Here is a 20,463-nt window from a genome sequence, read left to right on the forward strand (position 1 = left end):
GTTTACAAGTCTTTGTATATCTATGTTTCTGTCAAAATACATGGGTGGATCAATGTGAATGCCCATGGTCCACCCATGTGAAGCCTACCTGACGTAAAGTAACTCAAGGTGCTGCCTTCTGTTACTTTGTATTTACTAAACCCCGCAAAGCCATGCAAAGTGCATTTTCATTGTTTAGTAAATACCAAAAAGGATGAAACCATGAAGCAAAATCATAGTACATCCAGGCCTTAATGAGTAGATGCAATGCAGGGCTGGTTATCCATCCACGTTCTTTATTAAATTTAATATTAGAGCAGGTTGCACTTGAAACATAGGGGCATATTACCAACGTTAAGCGATATTTATCGCTAACGATGCTTAGCAACGAATTTTTTAACGCTTAGCATCGTCAGAAATTATCGCAGATAAACCTTGCTATTATCAAGGTTTATCGCAAATGCGATAAAAAGCGGCCGCAATGCATGAATATCGCTGAAAAGTCAGCGATATTCATGCATTACCGAGCTAATGCTCTTAGCCATGTTATCCACCTCCCATTGGATAACATGGCTAAGAACTGCTCAGGGCAGGTGTTAGTTTTTGGAGATATTCGCGCTTAGCGCGAATATCTCCAAAAGTTGGTAATAGGAGATAGCGATGTTAGCGACTGTTTCCAGTCGCTAACATCTTGGCACGCCCACTTTGCATGTCATTAGTGATAAATATCACTGACATGCAAAGTGGGGCCCAAGATGGTCGCTATCTCCTACTAGCTGTCGCTAACTGGTGTTAGCGACAGCTAGGTAATAGGTAGATAATTTTATCTCCGCTTTCTTGGCTTTTAAAGCCAAAAAAGCGGAGATAAACCCCCTTGATAATATGCCCCATAGTCATTTACCTATTGCAGTAAAGGCCAAAACTTCTTTATATATATGACACCAGGTGCCTTCCTTCACCATTTTACATCACAGATAGCCTCCCCATGATCCTTAAAATTAAGTTGTGTCACTACACATGACTGTTAGACCTGGCATCATTGGCATGAGTCTCTCCTCCATTTTTTCTGTTTGCCTCCTCTGTTTACGATGTTTTTGCTGGTATATGCTTTGGGCACTGTGCCACTGCTGATCAGTGCCACAGTGCAAGTGCTCCCTATGTGAAATTGCTGTATTGATTTACTTCCATGTTTGGCTTATTTGGTTTACTGTCAGTCCCCAGTAGAGTGCACCAGGAGTGCCAGGGCTTGTAAATACAAATGCTGCTAGTGGGCCTGCAGCACATGTTGTGCCACCCACAAGAGCGGCCTAGTAAAAGTATGTCTGAAGGTCTGCCATTGCCAGACCACGTGCAGTCTGACTGTCACGAGGACTGCGCAAGTACACCTACTTGCCAGTCCCTAAACCTTCCCTTAACTTCATGTTAGTCACCCCCATAGTAGGCCCACGGGCAGGGTGCATTGTAAGCATAAGGTAGGACAAGCCTGACAAGGTTGGCATGTCCTAATAGTGAATTACATCCATAGTCGTTTTTCACTATTGTAAGGTAACCTGCTCTCCATCAGTTAGAATGGGCTGCCAGGATTGTAAATGCTATAATCCTAGCGGGCTCGGGGAGCATGGTGCAATGTCGAGTTTGGTATCCCTGAACTCAGGGTTTAATAACGCATCCGTTTGTGTGGATGGTTTTTGGACTCTGTGTTTGAAAATAGCACTTTTAGAAAGTAGCTATTTTCTTGTCTAACTGTCTACCGGTCTCTGCTGGTTCTGGTGTGCGTGTGACAGGAGCTGGGTGGCTCCAGAGAGTCTGAATGAGTCAGTGTGGGATGAGTGGGGCATTTGCATTGAGAGTAGGGGAGAGTAGCTCTTGATAGCCTGCCCTGCCTGATACAATGCTGGCTCCGCCCCCCTGCCAGGCGACTGATGACTCTGTGCTTGCCTGGGACTTTCCTGGCCCGCCTCCTGCCGGGCAGCTGATGGCCCTGCCCCTGCCAGTAACAATGCTGGCTCCGCTCCTGCTGAGCGGCTGAGGACTCTGCCCTGCCCAGTGAATAGGCCAGGTGCTCTGGCCTGGCAACACCCACAACAAACCCAGGATGGGGGGAATTTCCCCTGCATGGACAAAGGGATCAAAGCCAAAAAGGGGTATAAGAGAAGGACCCCTGAACCAAGAATTTAGATCACTTCTGACAAGGAAACCTGTACCAAGGACAAGAAGCCTGCTGATCTAAGGACTGCCTACCCCTTCTGCCAGAGTGCTGTTTGTTGGGGGAATCCTGCATTGCTTCTTTATTTTTGCCAAGGAACCAGGAGAGAGGAACTTTGTGTGTACTCTCACTCTTTGCTGAGAAAATCTCCAAGGGCTGGAAGAGTGCCAGTCTCCTGTTGAAGTCACAGGGCTAAAGGACTTCATCTGCTTAAAGTGCTATTTGCTGGGGTTGTGAACCCAGCACCTCTGAAAGAATCCAGCAATCTCGACGCCGACGGACGCCGCCGAATCCGGCTCGACATCGTGAGTAACGGCTCCAGTGTCCCGCTTCCTCGACGCCGGCCGCCGGGCCCGATCGACGCCAGCAGCAACGCCAGTGAGTAGTGAGTTCGGCTCCAGCTCCAAGTGACCCCGTGTCTGCACCGCTGCTGATCGCATCGACTTCGAGCCCTCTCGACGCCGTGAGCGCTGCTCACTCTTGCAACATCGACATCGACGACGCCGTATCCTGCTTCATCCCGTGAGCGCTGCTCCCGCCTGACTTCGGTCGACGCCGCTGCAGATCGCCCCGACTCCGAGGCCCGATCGACGCCGAAGACGCGACGCCGGACAGCTCGACGCCGCTGATCATCGAGTGCTTCACTTTTCCAAGGTACTGTGTTGTTGGGGTCTGTGCGACTCCGGGCTCGACGTAGCGCTCCTCGCGGTCGACGCCGAACCTTTGGATTAACTTTGCCTCGACGTCGTGTGACTCCCGTGTGGGTTACATTGTTGCCAAGAACTTTGATTTAGAGAAGAAGAGTTGCTTTTTGATACTAAAGACTGTTGTGCTAAGAAGAAACCGTGCTTGAACTATTATTTTTCCTTCCAAGAGTATTTATTAAGATTGTGGTATATTTTTGTCGTTATTTGGTCTTGTGCTAAGCCTTATATAAAAATACTTATTTTTATAATACTACTGTGTCGTGTCCATTTGTAGTGTATTCACTTTATTACTGTATGTGGTCATAAATGCTTAACGCACTGCCTCTGAGATAAGCCTGTCTGCTTTGCCAAGCTACCAAGGGGGTGAGCAGGGGTTATCTAAGTGTGTGATCTCCTTGCCCTGACTAGAAAAGGTGTGTCCCTATTTGTCAGAAGTGTATACCTCTGCCAACTAGAGACAGCCGCTTCTAACATTGGTGGGTCAGCGGTGGGATTTGGAACTTTGCATTTATGACCCATGTGCAGTGATTGGTGTGCGCTACATAGTGAAAGCAGACCATAGCGCAGCCACAATCTGTTTTGGTTGGATATTCTATTTTTGTTCTCCGCTTTTCCTGAAGCTTGATTTTTTGAAAACTGCCAGTTTTAACCATGAGTGATACCGGAGTCACTCCCCTTGTTGTTGTTGTGGAGGAATTTGATAGAGCCAAGATAGGGACATACGAAAAGAAGCAACTGCAATACTTTTGCAAGCAGTTTCAAGTTCCTACCAAAGGCATCTCCCGGAAAGGAGACTATTCCAAAGCATTGGAGGCCTGGTTAGAGGCCAGAGACCCCTCTGCCCCGGTGGTGGTACCGACAGAGGAAGGGGAGGAGGAAGTGCCCGTGACTGGGCCTGTATCCCCTCCTGGCAGCAGTGTTTCCTCCAAAGGTCTTTCCCCTGAAGAAAGAGAAGAAAGGGCGAAGGAGCGAGCCTACAACGTGGAAATGGCAAAACTTAAGATAAATGGGCAGTTGGAGATAGAGAATGCAAGAGGCAGGAGAGAAGCTGATTTGGAGATCAAAAGATTAGAGTTTGAAAGAGAGAAGTTAGCTTTTGAGCGTGAGAGAATGGTGAGGGACATGGAGCTCAAAGCTAAGGAGTTAGAATTGAATCCCTCTGGTGGCAGCGTCCCATCTGTGCCTGCAGAAAGTAGGTTTTATTTTCCCAAAGATGTGATCAAAGATTTTCAGAAGAATGAGGATATTGGTCAGTGGTTTAAAGCATATGAGTTAGCATTGTTGGCCCACCGGGTCCCTGAGAAGGATTGGGGAGCGGGGTTGTGGGGTCGCTTTGTGAATGAGGGAAGAGATACCCTGTTAGACATGCCTGTTGAGAATAGGACGTCTTATGCTCATATGAAAGATGCTTTAATGTTAAGGTATGGCCTAACCCCAGAAAAGTACAGACAGGCCTTTAGAGAATGTAAGAAGTTGCCTGGTACCACGTGGGTGGAGTATGTGTCATATTTTTGCAGAGCCATGGATGGTTGGGTAAAGGGCAGCAAAGTGGAAAGTTATGATGCTCTTTATGATTTGTTTGCTTGGGAGCACTTGTCTAATAACTGTTTTCCAGAGCTGCGCCAGCACCTTATTGATAGCAAGATATCTAACCCTAGAAAACTTGCTGAAGAGGCGGACCGCTGGGTCAGTACCAGGGTCCACAAGGGTCCAGTGGGAGACTCAGCCAAAGGTGGGCAGGGTCCCCAGCAGAAGAGTGGGGGGGACAAGGGTAAACAGAAGGAGTCCCAGAAAGGGCTCCAAAGTAATCCCCAAGGGAACCAAGGGAAAGGTTCCCAGCCTCCCCCTGTGAAGAAATCAGAGGCCCCGCCAGGTAAACCTGGTCATAGGGGCCCACTGACCTGCTTCGTTTGTAAGCAGGTAGGACACCGTTTTTATGACCCTCAGTGTCCCTTGAAGAAGTCTGGTGCACTACCCAGTGCACCACCCCGTCAGTTGGCTAGTGTAGCTCTGGGAGGGGAGGAGATGGTTGCCCATGGTGGGGAGGGTCCCGCGGAGATGTCCCTGGTCTCTCTAGGAGACATGGAATTGGTCCCTCCACCCCCTCTGCCTAGTAACACTAAGAAATATAGGCAGTGGGTGACCATTAATGGCCATAGAGTGGAAGCTCTCAGAGACACCGGAGCGAGTGTGACAGCTGTCAAGTGTCACTTGGTGTCCAGAGAGCAGGTTGTTCCCCACGCATTCTACCCTGTGATAGCTGCTGACAACTCCCAGAAAGAGTGTGAGGTAGCTCAAGTTTCCTTTGAATGGGGGGGAGTTTCAGGTACTCTTCAGGTTGCTGTGAGGCCCGCCATGCCTGTTGATTGTCTCCTGGGCAACGATTTAGAAGACTCCCCTTGGGCTAAGGTGGAGAGGGAGACACATTTGAAAATGTTGGGTGTGCCAGAGTGGGTGTGTGCAACCACTCGATCCATGACAGCAAGTAAGGGTGTTGATGGGGTTCTGGACCCTGAAAGTATGGCCCAGGACCCAGCTGTGAAGAGAAGAGGCAGGGGGCGCGGGAAACCGTCCCCCGTAGTTCCCGTGGTCCAGGAGGAGGCAGACCTCGAGGGGGATGCCCTGGAACCCACAGGTGAACAAGTTGCCGAACTGGGAGACCTGCCCGAGCTGACCCATTGGCAGCAGGATGGTGGTCCCTCCAGGGAGGAATTCTGTGCAGAACAGAAAGTGTGCCCTTCTCTTGTGGGTATGAGGCAGCAGGCCTCAGCCCAAACCTCAGGTGATCAGTCAGGGTCACATTTTGTGTACTGGGAGAACGACCTCCTGTATAGCGAGCCTAAGGCTGCTGAGCCTGGGTCAGCCCGTGTGCTGGTGGTACCCCAGCGCTTCAGAGCCTTCCTACTGGGTTTGGCTCATGACGTTCCTTTAGCTGGACATCTGGGGCAGGACAAGACCTATGACAGGCTTGTCACCCATTTCTATTGGCCTCAGATGCGAAGGGACACAGATGTCCATTGCAAGACCTGTCAGACTTGCCAGGCAAGTGGGAAAAGCGGGCGGAAGCAGAAGGCTCCCCTCCAACCTTTTCCCGTGGTCAGTACCCCCTTTGACCGGGTGGGGATTGACATTGTTGGGCCACTGGACCCCAAGACAGCCCTGGGCAACAGGTTCATCCTGGTCTTGGTGGACCATGCCACACGGTACCCGGAAGCCATCCCTCTCAGAACAGTGACTGCCCCCGTGGTGGGACGGGCGCTGATGGGTGTTTTCTCCCGAATGGGGTTCCCCAGAGAGGTGGTGTCAGACCGGGGCACCAACTTCATTTCCAACTATATGAAGTCTCTGTGGAAGGAGTGTGGGGTAACTTATAAGTTCACCACTCCTTACCACCCTCAAGGTAATGGGTTGGTTGAAAGGTTCAACCGTACCCTTAAAGGCATGATCATGGGTCTTGAAGAACCAATGAGGCGTAAATGGGACGTCCTCTTGCCATGCCTGTTGTTTGCTTACCGTGAGGTGCCACAGAAGTCTCTAGGGTTCAGCCCCTTTGAGCTTTTGTATGGTCACCCGGTAAGAGGACCTTTAAGTCTGGTCAAAGAAGGCTGGGAGCAATCTCCCAGGAAACCTCCCCAGGATGTATACAGTTACATGCTGGCCTTTAGGAACCAGACTAGGCGCTTCAGGGATCTTGCTCAGGCAAATCTGGAGGCCAGCCAGGAGGAGATGAAGCGGTGGTACGACCAGAGGGCCACTCTGGTAGAGCTTCAGCCTGGACAGAAAGTTTGGGTCATGTCCCCTGTGGAACCTTGTGCGCTCAAGGACAGGTGGACTGGACCATTCGAGGTTGTGGAGAAGAAGAGCGATGTCACCTACCTGGTGGATTTAAAGTCTCCCAGGAACCCCTTGCGGGTCCTGCATGTCAACCGTTTGAAGCCCCACTTAGAAAGGTCCGAAGTGGGCATGCTCCTAGCTACAGATGCTGGAATGGAGGAGGAGAGTGAGCCTCTTCCTGACCTCCTGTATGCAAAAGAGCAAGATGGGTCAGTGGATGGTGTTGTCCTCTCTGACACACTGACCCCTGAACAGCAGCAGGATTGTCGCCATTTGTTGGGGCAATTCCCTGATCTGTTTTCCTTGATTCCTGGTGTTACTCAGTGGTGTGTCCATGATGTAGACACCGGGGACAGCACTCCTGTCAAGCACAAGGCTTACAGAGTGACTGACAAGGTCAGAGCATACATCAAGGAGGAGGTCTCCAAGATGTTTGCCCTAGGGGTGGTTGAGTCCTCTAGCAGTCCTTGGGCCAGCCCCGTGGTCTTGGTTCCAAAGGCTGCAGCGCCTGGTGCTTCACCGGAACTTCGGTTCTGTGTGGATTACCGAGGACTCAATTCAGTCACCAAGACTGACGCGCACCCCATCCCCAGAGCTGATGAGCTCATCGATCGGTTAGGGGCTGCCCAGTACCTTAGTACGTTTGATCTAACGTCTGGGTACTGGCAGATCGCCTTGACCGATGGGGCAAAAGAGAGGTCAGCATTCTCCACACCAGATGGGCACTACCAGTTCCGGGTTATGCCCTTTGGGATGAAGAATGCCCCTGCCACCTTCCAGAGGTTGGTCAACCAGGTCTTGGCTGGACTGGAGGATTTCAGTGCCGCCTACCTAGACGACATCGCAGTGTTCAGCGCCAGCTGGGAGGAACACTTGTGCCACCTCCAGGAAGTGTTGTTGGCCCTGCGCAGAGCAGGCCTCACAATCAAAGCCAGTAAGTGCCAGATTGGGCAGGGTTCAGTGGTGTACTTGGGGCACCAAGTAGGGAGCGGCAAGGTGGCCCCCCTACAACCCAAGATTGATACCATCCTGGCATGGGCACCGCCCAAAACCCAGACTCAGGTGAGAGCCTTCCTGGGTCTCACGGGTTACTACAGGAGGTTTGTCAAGGATTATGGTAACATTGTGCACCCCTTGACTTCGCTGACTTCCAGGAAGCAGCCACGACTTGTGAACTGGACTGATGCCTGTCAGACGGCCTTTGACACCCTGAAAACTGCAATGTGCACAGCACCCATACTCCAGGCACCCGACTTTTCTAAAGAATTTGTTGTTCAGACGGACGCTTCAGAGCATGGCGTGGGGGCTGTTCTAGCTCAGGTGAATGAAGAGGGCCGAGACTTACCTGTAGCCTTCATCAGCAGGAGGTTACTTCCCAGGGAACAGAGGTGGAGTGCGATAGAGAGAGAAGCATTTGCTGTGGTCTGGGCGCTAAAGAAGCTAAGACCCTACCTGTTTGGAACTCACTTCCGGGTGCAGACAGACCACAGGCCCCTCAGATGGTTGATGCAGATGAGGGGTGAGAATCCAAAGCTGTTGAGGTGGTCCATTTCCCTACAGGGGATGGACTTCACGGTGGAACACCGCCCTGGCACAGATCACGCCAATGCTGATGGTCTGTCCAGATTTTTCCGCCTTAGTGATGAGGACTCCCTAGGGTAAGGGTAGTTCTCCCCACATTTCAGCTGGAGGGGACACGTGTTAGACCTGGCATCATTGGCATGAGTCTCTCCTCCATTTTTTCTGTTTGCCTCCTCTGTTTACGATGTTTTTGCTGGTATATGCTTTGGGCACTGTGCCACTGCTGATCAGTGCCACAGTGCAAGTGCTCCCTATGTGAAATTGCTGTATTGATTTACTTCCATGTTTGGCTTATTTGGTTTACTGTCAGTCCCCAGTAGAGTGCACCAGGAGTGCCAGGGCTTGTAAATACAAATGCTGCTAGTGGGCCTGCAGCACATGTTGTGCCACCCACAAGAGCGGCCTAGTAAAAGTATGTCTGAAGGTCTGCCATTGCCAGACCACGTGCAGTCTGACTGTCACGAGGACTGCGCAAGTACACCTACTTGCCAGTCCCTAAACCTTCCCTTAACTTCATGTTAGTCACCCCCATAGTAGGCCCACGGGCAGGGTGCATTGTAAGCATAAGGTAGGACAAGCCTGACAAGGTTGGCATGTCCTAATAGTGAATTACATCCATAGTCGTTTTTCACTATTGTAAGGTAACCTGCTCTCCATCAGTTAGAATGGGCTGCCAGGATTGTAAATGCTATAATCCTAGCGGGCTCGGGGAGCATGGTGCAATGTCGAGTTTGGTATCCCTGAACTCAGGGTTTAATAACGCATCCGTTTGTGTGGATGGTTTTTGGACTCTGTGTTTGAAAATAGCACTTTTAGAAAGTAGCTATTTTCTTGTCTAACTGTCTACCGGTCTCTGCTGGTTCTGGTGTGCGTGTGACAGGAGCTGGGTGGCTCCAGAGAGTCTGAATGAGTCAGTGTGGGATGAGTGGGGCATTTGCATTGAGAGTAGGGGAGAGTAGCTCTTGATAGCCTGCCCTGCCTGATACAATGCTGGCTCCGCCCCCCTGCCAGGCGACTGATGACTCTGTGCTTGCCTGGGACTTTCCTGGCCCGCCTCCTGCCGGGCAGCTGATGGCCCTGCCCCTGCCAGTAACAATGCTGGCTCCGCTCCTGCTGAGCGGCTGAGGACTCTGCCCTGCCCAGTGAATAGGCCAGGTGCTCTGGCCTGGCAACACCCACAACAAACCCAGGATGGGGGGAATTTCCCCTGCATGGACAAAGGGATCAAAGCCAAAAAGGGGTATAAGAGAAGGACCCCTGAACCAAGAATTTAGATCACTTCTGACAAGGAAACCTGTACCAAGGACAAGAAGCCTGCTGATCTAAGGACTGCCTACCCCTTCTGCCAGAGTGCTGTTTGTTGGGGGAATCCTGCATTGCTTCTTTATTTTTGCCAAGGAACCAGGAGAGAGGAACTTTGTGTGTACTCTCACTCTTTGCTGAGAAAATCTCCAAGGGCTGGAAGAGTGCCAGTCTCCTGTTGAAGTCACAGGGCTAAAGGACTTCATCTGCTTAAAGTGCTATTTGCTGGGGTTGTGAACCCAGCACCTCTGAAAGAATCCAGCAATCTCGACGCCGACGGACGCCGCCGAATCCGGCTCGACATCGTGAGTAACGGCTCCAGTGTCCCGCTTCCTCGACGCCGGCCGCCGGGCCCGATCGACGCCAGCAGCAACGCCAGTGAGTAGTGAGTTCGGCTCCAGCTCCAAGTGACCCCGTGTCTGCACCGCTGCTGATCGCATCGACTTCGAGCCCTCTCGACGCCGTGAGCGCTGCTCACTCTTGCAACATCGACATCGACGACGCCGTATCCTGCTTCATCCCGTGAGCGCTGCTCCCGCCTGACTTCGGTCGACGCCGCTGCAGATCGCCCCGACTCCGAGGCCCGATCGACGCCGAAGACGCGACGCCGGACAGCTCGACGCCGCTGATCATCGAGTGCTTCACTTTTCCAAGGTACTGTGTTGTTGGGGTCTGTGCGACTCCGGGCTCGACGTAGCGCTCCTCGCGGTCGACGCCGAACCTTTGGATTAACTTTGCCTCGACGTCGTGTGACTCCCGTGTGGGTTACATTGTTGCCAAGAACTTTGATTTAGAGAAGAAGAGTTGCTTTTTGATACTAAAGACTTTTGTGCTAAGAAGAAACCGTGCTTGAACTATTATTTTTCCTTCCAAGAGTATTTATTAAGATTGTGGTATATTTTTGTCGTTATTTGGTCTTGTGCTAAGCCTTATATAAAAATACTTATTTTTATAATACTACTGTGTCGTGTCCATTTGTAGTGTATTCACTTTATTACTGTATGTGGTCATAAATGCTTAACGCACTGCCTCTGAGATAAGCCTGTCTGCTTTGCCAAGCTACCAAGGGGGTGAGCAGGGGTTATCTAAGTGTGTGATCTCCTTGCCCTGACTAGAAAAGGTGTGTCCCTATTTGTCAGAAGTGTATACCTCTGCCAACTAGAGACAGCCGCTTCTAACAATGACCATAACGCATTATAACATGACCTGACATTTACAGCTGAGCCTAAATGATGAAGAGAGCAACTGGCACCATTTTTTTTTTTTTACTGCTTTTTAATCTCTAATGTATTTTATATTAATGACATATTGATATTCCGGATTTTTAATTGATGTGGTAAATCTTGTACATCTTTTATGATCATGTGATCGAAATAACGATTTGGAATTGGAAGAGAGCAAGGCTTTGTAGATTACTATAGGTTGATAACTTTAGAACAAATTGTACCTCTCCTTGCAGTGGATCATAAAATCTCTGTAACAGCTGAATCGTGGTACTTTTTCCACAGCCGCTGGAACCAACAAGAGCAATTGTTTTTCCAGGTTCCACAGTTAGATTTAAACCTTTAAGAATCTGAAAGTTACAAATAGATGTCAGCCATAATTGAAATATTACAATTGGGTTTAAGTGATAACATGCAAAATAGAAAAATAACGAATCTTAGCTGCTGAGCTCTAAAATATAATGTATAACATTTAGCAACATTAAAATGGGAAACAGCCTTTACTACGCAGGCATTACCACGTAATCTCTCCACCACGCATCACTACCACACATTGCCTACACAACACAATGCCTTTACCAAACACATACATTTACCAAGCATGCCTTTACAACACAAAGTGTATTTAAGGTAAGTATGTGTGTATGTACATATTTGTGTATGTTCTAACACATGAGTTTTAATGAACAAAAATGCATCAACATTTACAGTAAAATCTGTTTATGCAGCATATTAGAAACAATTAGGTTTTTGCCTCTGCTGTTTAGATATGGTGATTGTAGTGTAGCACGGACACAATGCTTCCAAAATAGCATTGATTGGTACTAAAGTCATCATCACTGTAAATCCAATAGTCACATAATAATGGGCTGCCAGGGCACATCAATAGAACCATATAGCTAGAGGTATTACCTTTTGGTATACTGAGCAGGAGTTACATTTTAGCAGGGATGATACACTCAGGGCCAGATTTTCAAACTGCACTTTTAAATGTGCTTTGCATTACTACAAAAAATACTACAAATTACAATTCACAAACTATGAGCAGAGTTTTCCAAATCCGTACTTCTTATATGACAGACCTGTCAGCCTTAGGATGGTCTTCCCCCAGGCGTTCTGCCTTCACTCTCCTACTTTTTTTTAAATTTATTTTTGCTTGCCTTAGGACTCTATGAACTTTACCACTGCTAAACACTGCTAAAGTGCTTGTGCTCACTCCCTAAAACATGGTAAAATTGTTTTTCACCGTATTGGCATGTTTAAATTACTTATAAGCCCCAAGTATAGTGGTATACCATATACCCAGGGCCTTTAAATGAAATGCTACTAGTGGGCTTGCAGAGCATATTGTGCAATCCACTTCAGTAACCCCTTAAAACATGTCTCAGGTCTGCCATGGCAGCCTGAAAACAGTTTTAAACTAACAATACGACTTGGTAAAATAACCCCATTGCCAAACCCAAAAATTCCCTTTTAATAAATAGATATCACCCCTTAGGTAGTCCCCAGGTAGCTCATATGGCAGAGTGCATTGTAATTAAAAGTTTGGCATGTACTTTTAAGTTTTACATATCCTGGTAGTGAAACACTCACAAATTAGTTTTTCACTAGTGTAAGGTCTACCCCTCATAGGAAAACATTAGGTTGCCTTATTATATTACAAGTGCTCATTTTGAATTGGGAACAGGTAGAAATGTCATGTTTGGTGTTTCAGAAAGTGTAATTTAAAACCCTCTTTAATAGAAAAGTCAGATTTTAAATTAAAATTGTGAAAATTTCACTTTTAAAAAGGAGGCCTTTTTCTACCCTAGCTATTTTGTGGCTACAGCCTGACCCTGGGTCACATATCTGGTTGTAGTTGGCAGTTGGATTTTATTTTTTTCCTCCAAGATAGCCACACAATAGAGAGAGAGTAGGTGTGCCTGGATAGGCTATCATGGGCAGGATGGGGGGACAGAGCTGGGCACAGCCCCACTTGCAAATCAGTAGGCTGTGCTCTCCCTTTACAGAAAGGACTTCACAACACTGCATTTTTGAGACAGCCAGGCTGGAGCCAGGAAACTCCAAGCACCTCAAAGGGAATCCTCTAGAAACGTCTCCTAGCACCAGGTACAAACGTAGGACCCTCATATCCATTCTTCACTCTCTGGACCTGCTGAAGGTCTCTCAGATGACTCCCAGCTGCTATGTCCTGCTGTGTACTTCAGAAGACTATTTTGCTGTGCCTGGAAAGACTGCTTTGCTGCCTGAAGCCTGCCATGAACCCTCAGATGCCTACCCTGCTGCTTGAGTGAGTTTCCACTTCTTGAACCCAGGACTATCAATGGCTAGTTGGTTGGCCTCCTGATCAGAGCCTCAAGGACAGAAAGGCTCTAACCATCTTGAACTTTCACCTGGAACCATCTAGAGTCCTAACCCTCTAAGTGGTACCCTTTCAGTCTTTTTCCCTCGGTGGTGGTGTTAAGGTTGCCAAGGTGGCAAAAAAACAAAACTTGTAACTAAGAAACGTTTTGGGCTAAAAACTGCTCTGAGAACCAAGAGGAGATTAGAACCAACCTGGTTATCTATCCAGCCAGGGTGCATCGCCTGTTGGCATGGCTTTGTAGCAGCTCCCATGATGTTATTCTCTACAGCAGCAAATCTTGTTCATTCCAAGAAGGGATATCCAGCCTCGTTGAGCCCTCATTGGCAACAGCCTTCAGCCTCGTCCCCCTGGAGAACTTTAACTTCCAAAAAAGAGACTAAGTCTGAATATGGAAATCTTCACCAGGACTTTATTCAGTGGCTCCTCAATAACAACACCTGGTCCTCAATCCGACACCGCCTGTCACCTTGCCCTGCTGAATTGAGACTGCCTAAGAGATTTATTCTTCAAATTACTCCTAAGTCCAAAGGTAAGCACTGAACTTGCCCAATCCAATTTTTATATCTGACTCACTCTCCTTTGCGGTTGGCCATATTTTTACACTTTGACCCGGTCACGTGCGACTAGATGTCCATGGTTGGGACTTTGATCTTTTAGGTGCACAATTTTACTGCAAACATTAGAAATGCCCGGTTCTACTGATTGTGCTGCATAAATACTTAGCTCATTGCCTTTTTGCAATTCACCCTGACAGAGATTGTGGCTGGTGCTCGAGAAGTGTTAACACCACACTCACACAACAACCACATTTCTCACACAATACTTATAGGTGTGGAGTTCTTTGTCTTGACTGCATAGTCTCCACACATATAACTATATATTCTAGTAGTAAATGTTGGAGGGACACAGGGGAGAGGGAGTGAAAAGGGCAGAATCTTCCTGCCAAAAGGGATGGGATTACGGAGGAGAAGGAGGGGTTTAGTGAAGGTCAGAGAGGGGTGTAGGGAGGGTTGCTATACACCCACACAAGAATAATCCAATTATATTATTCTAGAGGTGGAGTCGTGTAACTTACACTTTTTTAGTAAGTTTAGACTTGGAATTTGTAAAAATCTACAAAGAGTAAACTTACTCAAAAGTGTAATGTTCCTTTGTGAATCAGTGGCATGGAGCAAATCAGTGTATCCCCTGAATTTTTCTGGGTACTTGATTATTTTCTGTCCTACTCAATAAAGTAAAGGGATGAGAAGATGACTCTCATCCTAAGGAACGCACCAAATGAAAGATATAGTTTGCAAAAGCATGTCTAAAAAAGATACTTCAAGTATAATATAGTAAAAGTTTAGTCACACATCAGTGCCAATTGCCACATACAAACAATATGAACAGATAAAAGTGTCATTACAGTTAGATCCTTGGGTGAGCATTGATTGTAGATTTCAGTAGTGAGGCAGCAAAGTCATTGTACCAGTTGAGGAGTCAGACCTTACAACAGGTTTAGATTTTACACAGACAAAACCATAGAAATTCAGCAGCTATAGTTATCTCCAGTAAATATAACTAATGCCCTAAGGTAACTATAACTCGCAACCTTGCCATGCACAGTTTTCACAATAATATTTTAACAGGAAATGTTGCAGTGTTATTATCAATTATATCATTGAATATGCCATGAGTAATGCATTATGTGGGGTAATTATCAGTGTGTGGTGAGGGCAATTTACTAACTATAACATCATAGGAACCTAGGTGTGTGGGTGTGTGAGTGGCTATGTTGGTCTATGAGTGGGTGTGTGAGTGGATCACTGTCTCTCTGAGTTGGTGTGTGAGTGGCTGTATGGGTGTGTGAGTAGGTGTGTGAGTGCTTGTGTGGGTATGTAAGTGGTTGTATGAGTCTGTCTGGGAGTAGGTGCATTTAAAAAAAATGTGAATCTGGATCCCCAGATCAGCCACAGACTCACACAGTGGGCCATGTTGATAGAAACACAGATTCTCATGTGCCAAAAAAAACATTTTCCCACAATTTCTTCCCCTTGAGGGATCCCTCACAGGCGCCCTCCATCAGTCCCATGGCATAAGGATACTCCTGTCCTGACCCTTCATATCCAATTTCGAATTTATTCACCCGCCTCTGAACCATGCCCCTTTTCACAAAATGGCAGGCACTACTTTTATCTTGAGTTACGGCCAGCCAATCATGACATTGCCGTTGGGTTATGGATCCACGTCTCTAGATATACATACATTTCTTTTTCTTTAATTACTCCAAAACTACTGAATAGATTTACACTAATTTACAAAAAGCACTCTTTCGATTGGTTCAGCTCAAGATTCTTCCCAGATCCTACTATCCAGAAACTCTCCCATATAAAATGGGTAGAATAGGCTCCCCACTGTGCAGGAGGGGCTGTGGGCACAAATCATCCTTCTACTACACCATGTTGGACTGCCAGCTGATACAACTGTACTAGGCCCAGACTATATTGGTAATAACACAGGTGGCATAGGTGGAGGTCCCGGTAGAACCTGGTTGGCTATTATTAGGAATAAAAGGGGACCATGACAGGCCTAAGTGAAAAGAAATTTGGCTGACCTGGCAGCGGGGTTCGCAAAATGCAATATTGCGAGTGATTAGGGGGCGGGGTCCACCCCATCAGTTAAGGATTGGGAGGCCTACCTAGATTGGTGCCAGAGATCAGAACAAGGTATCTATGCAGCCAGGGGATGCCCAAAGAAATGGAAGAGATTATGGGGTGACTGGAAAAATTATAGGAGTTAGGGTGGTGGGGTGGGAGGGAGATGATCCGGGGTACGGGGGAAGGGTGGGTTACGCCAAGTGAGTCAAGCGAGATGGCTGTAAAAGTGCATGTATGTGTAATTATATGACTATACTGCTGTGAAGCCAACTATTTTGTTTATTAATACAAATATTTAACAAATTAAAATAAAAATAAGATGGCATGTAGCCAAATTTTATGTCCATACAGTGGTTCGGGTAGTGTCTAAAATCCCTATGGTAATAATACGTTTTGTGCCCCCCACCCTTTTTCTTTGCTTCAACTTGATGAATCACCCCATAACTTTCCAGACAACAGCTGAAGTGCCTGGCAAACTATTTTTGAAAATGTTGTGAAGATTCATCAAATGGTACCAACGTTATTAGCAAATCAAAACTATTTTCCTATGATTGCAGTACGATATATATATATAAATGAAGGTTATAATCCACTAAATGAAATTAACTGTTACATGAGATGTGGTTCAAACATGCTATCACAAGTAAATCAACAGTACTAAGGTGCGCTAAAGAGATGGAGCAAAGTTTGTTTAATCACACAGGAGGAATATATGTTTCTACAAAACAACTACCCAACAACACCAGCATTATACTTGATCTCAAAAGTGTAAAAGAACACAATGGAACACGTCAAAATACATTGCCTATTTTCTACAGCAATCTGTAACAAATCTACCATCTTATGTAAAAGACTGATTACTTTTTAAGTATAATATATGATATCCATTTAGAAGATGATTATGTGTTGATTTTAGTGGGTGTTATAGCACTGTATACCAGTAGTTGCCATAATGATGATCTTAGTGAAATGTGTCATTTTATGCAAAGCAGGAAGGTCACCTTGTAGAAAAATACATAGATGTTATTAACAATGGCCAGGAGACGCCTGGAGAGCAACTTTTTTCACTTTGGAAGTGAGCTGTTCCATCAGGCACATGGTACTGTGATGGGCACCTGTTTCGCCCCAGTTACGCATGTTTCCATTTGAGCTGGTGGGAGGAAGAGGTGCTCTGAAGGGACCACGTTGGGACATGGGCCAATCACATTATTATTTGGACAAGGTTTATCAATTACCTTTTTGGAGTGTGGAGAGGATCAGTGGGCTCCGCAGAACAGTTGTAAAGGAACAATACAACAGTAATTAAAATTTTAAGTTCACACACAATATTACTAGAACAAGTGTGACATTTTTAGAATTAGAAGTATATATACACAAGCAAAAATTAGAAACACGGCTGCACAGAAAACAGACTACAGGGAACATGACCCTTCACACATCTAGCTTCCACCCACGGATCACAAAAATGAGCATCCTGTATGGTAAGATGCTACATGCAAAATAAAACTTTAGGACCTTGAGAGGCACACTTAACAGACAGAAAGAAAGAAAAGAAAGATTCTTACATAGATGGTATAGTACAGAAGTGATTGAGGAGGCACAGAGATCAGCCAACAAAAAAGAAAGGGAGACTATTCTGTTTGCAAAGCAAAACATTATAAAGAAAAACAGTGGCAAGGTGGGGGTAAGATTCATAACCACTTACAATAACCAATACAAAAAATGCAAAGCCTTGCTAATGAAACATTGGCATATTGTTAAGACTGATTCTATTATTGGTGAGATTATACCTAAAACCGCTCAGATTACGTATAAGCGAGCACACTCATTGTGGTATGCATTTGCACAGAGCAGCCCAGAAACAACAAGTCAGGGAGCTGGCTAGCCCCCGAGGTAGTCTTCAGAAAATGCGCAAGATGCAAGGCCTGCATGATAGATCAGAACACAACTGAATACACATCAGCCTTCAGGGCAAACTATTTAAGATCAAAGTGGAGAGTGCCGGCTGCGAAATGGCCACCACCTAGTGAGTCTCCATGGGCTGGACCGCTGATCCGTTAATTATTGGGCGGATCGGGCGGGTGCCGGGAGCCCCAGATGATGGAAATTGACACCAGAATGCCCTGGTGTTTGGCTGGCATGCAGAGAAGGCTGTGAACACTAGCGCTCAGGTGAAAAGCGAGGGTTTCCTCACCGCGAGGCTGTGGTGCAAAATGGCTGCCCCACGAGCTGTGCTTTGAATTGGACGGAGCCCCGGCACTGAAGAGCAGCATTCCATCGGCTCTTTGCCCAGTGGGTGGCGGAGACCAGACAGCCAGCAGTTGCGACGGGTAGGCACTTGCCGCTGCCCAGAGAACCCCCGGAGCATTTCCTGCGGGCAGGGCCTGCACTCATCTGGTCCCCGATGAGTCCTGGACGAGTGGGTGGGCCGCCACCGGAGAAAAGCACTCCGTCAGCCCTCTGCCCGGTGGAGGGCGGAGGCAAGACAACCTGCGCCGGCAGCCAAGACGTGTGTGCTGCTGACTAGCGGACTCCTGAGGCATCTACCGTGGGTGGGGTCTGCCCTCCTCTGGTGCCCAGTGAGTCTTGTGCTGAGCGAATGAGCCGTGCCCATGAGGCAGGAGGACTGCAGCACCGGGGGTTGCCCTGTGTGGCAACGAGTGGAAGGTGCCTTGCGCGCTGGCCAGACCCGCGTTTGAAAGTGAAGAGGATCGGTGGGTGACAGCGTGGGGGGCAGAGCCTGGGGCCCGGCCTGTGCTCTTACGCTGAAAGGTGCCTCTGGCTCTTTGAACTGTGGTGGAGGCCAGGGGGGAGACAGGAGAGAGCACTTGCAGCCCCCTCTCTGAACCTACATAAGACCTGGAATCCCCCCTCCCTGCTGCCTTGCAACAGTGGGAATTGGTGCGGGAGGCCCCCAGAGGAGGGGGGCGCATGGCTGTGGGCCCCGAAGAGCGTTGGTCACCAGATGACCACCGGAGCAGTCACCTGATAGACTTGAAGACCCAGTTGAAGAGCCTGCCATTTCTGGTGGGACTTGGCCACCCACCACCAAGTTTTACATAAACGTGCACTGTTTCCTGAGATCCACAAAGCGGCCAGGTGGGAGCGGCAGAACAGAGCTGCGGCGGACTGGCTCATAGGAGTGCCTTCAACACATGGCTGACTTGGCTGCTCGTGTGCAGAAGTGCCACAGTGAGCCTACGTGAGAGGAGGTAGCAAAGGAGCGCAGAATCATGACGGGCACTGCTGGTGTGGGTGGTGGACAGGGCCTCCCTAGTGAAATCAATCTATGCAGCGGGTGCTGTACACTAGTAACCGTAACAGCTGTGGTGACTGAGCGGGGGTTTAGTGCTGAAGCTTGCATTTTGCATGTCTGCCGCGCTAAAGCGAGATCGAAGCCCCCTGCATTGCCACGGGTAAGACGGACACTAAGGAAATCCTTTGAACAGCGGAAAACCCCCCGTGGGACGCTTCCCCCTGATGATGAGCAGTCGGGAAGGGTTGTGTCCTCCATGCACCCGGCAGATCCCAACATACGAGAAATGTTCTTGGACTTGAAGCAGTTACTCTTGACTATTGACCTAAAAATTGACTGAATTTCAGATCGGCTAGACCGGCTCTGGGATAAAGTCCCCAACCATGAAGAGCATCTTACGGAAGTCAAACAGTACACGTCTGCTCTGGAGGATGAGGGTCCCACTACTCGCGAAAGTGAAAAGGTGCGGGAGGTGATTCGCAGTAAAAACGAGGATTTAGGAGTGAGATCGTGCGGAAACAATCTGAGCTTAACTGGGGTGCCAGAGTCCACGGCCATGACAAGAGTCGAGGATTACATTGAGGAAATGCTCAGGGCGATGTTTTGGGGACTCCCTCTCCAAGGTCTGTATAGTGGAATGCAGCGCACAGGTCCCTGGGCCCAAGGTGAAGGAAGTGGCTCTTAGGGGCCACCCGTGTTAGTCACAACCTCCTACTTTCCCTTCCCAAGTAGTGAAAAGTCGGTCAGACAGTAGAGAATACAAACATACCTTTATTAGCAATACTCTGCAGAGGAGTCCAATCTGACCTGCACCCTAAGATGTTTGCCCAGGGACTGATCCCCCAATCAACCTGCGATGCATAACTATTCCTCCAAGAACCCCCAAACACGCCCACAGTGGAAAGTTACCCGCTTAGGTCGAACATGAAGAAAGAGGCACATAAAGATGGGCTGCCAACTACCAGATGGGTACACATTATCACAGTTTCAAGGTTGCAGTGCTGGGTCTCAACATCTCCTAACAAAGGAGCAGAGCTACACACACGGATCGGAATGCAAGGGCCAGATGGCGTATTCTTTAGTAAGTCAGAAGGCAACCTTGGACAGAAAAGAAAATATTAACTAAATACACTGTTCGGCTGAGGCAAGCAAGACGAATAATGGGGCCTAGTTCAGACACAGCATAATGGGTATTGTGAAATACAAAATTGAGTCACACTCACTAACTGAAGCTTGCGCATTGCAAGGATAACTCAGTGGATTGCATAGCGTGAATACAAATATGATCTAATTTAACCGCACACTGCTAAACTACTATAGCATGAAAAAGTATATTAGAGAATGAGGTTTTCAAACCTAACAAAGGCCACCACC

At 47.8% G+C, this 20,463-nt stretch overlaps 1 protein-coding gene across 9 annotated transcripts in view; it reads right to left on the bottom strand.

Moving 5' to 3' along the window:
* LOC144784710 (ATP-dependent translocase ABCB1-like) overlaps positions 1-20,463 on the bottom strand; it is a 1,064,270-nt gene that overhangs the window by 640,918 nt on the left and 402,889 nt on the right. For all 9 annotated transcript variants that reach the window (XM_078663665.1, XM_078663668.1, XM_078663666.1 and 6 more), the window contains one exon: positions 11,057-11,182. In XM_078663665.1, the coding sequence (XP_078519791.1) occupies positions 11,057-11,182 (126 nt within the window). The remainder of the gene's footprint in view (positions 1-11,056; positions 11,183-20,463) is intronic.

Source organism: Lissotriton helveticus, chromosome 10 (assembly GCF_964261635.1).
Source record: "Lissotriton helveticus chromosome 10, aLisHel1.1, whole genome shotgun sequence".
NCBI lineage: Eukaryota > Metazoa > Chordata > Amphibia > Caudata > Salamandridae > Lissotriton > Lissotriton helveticus.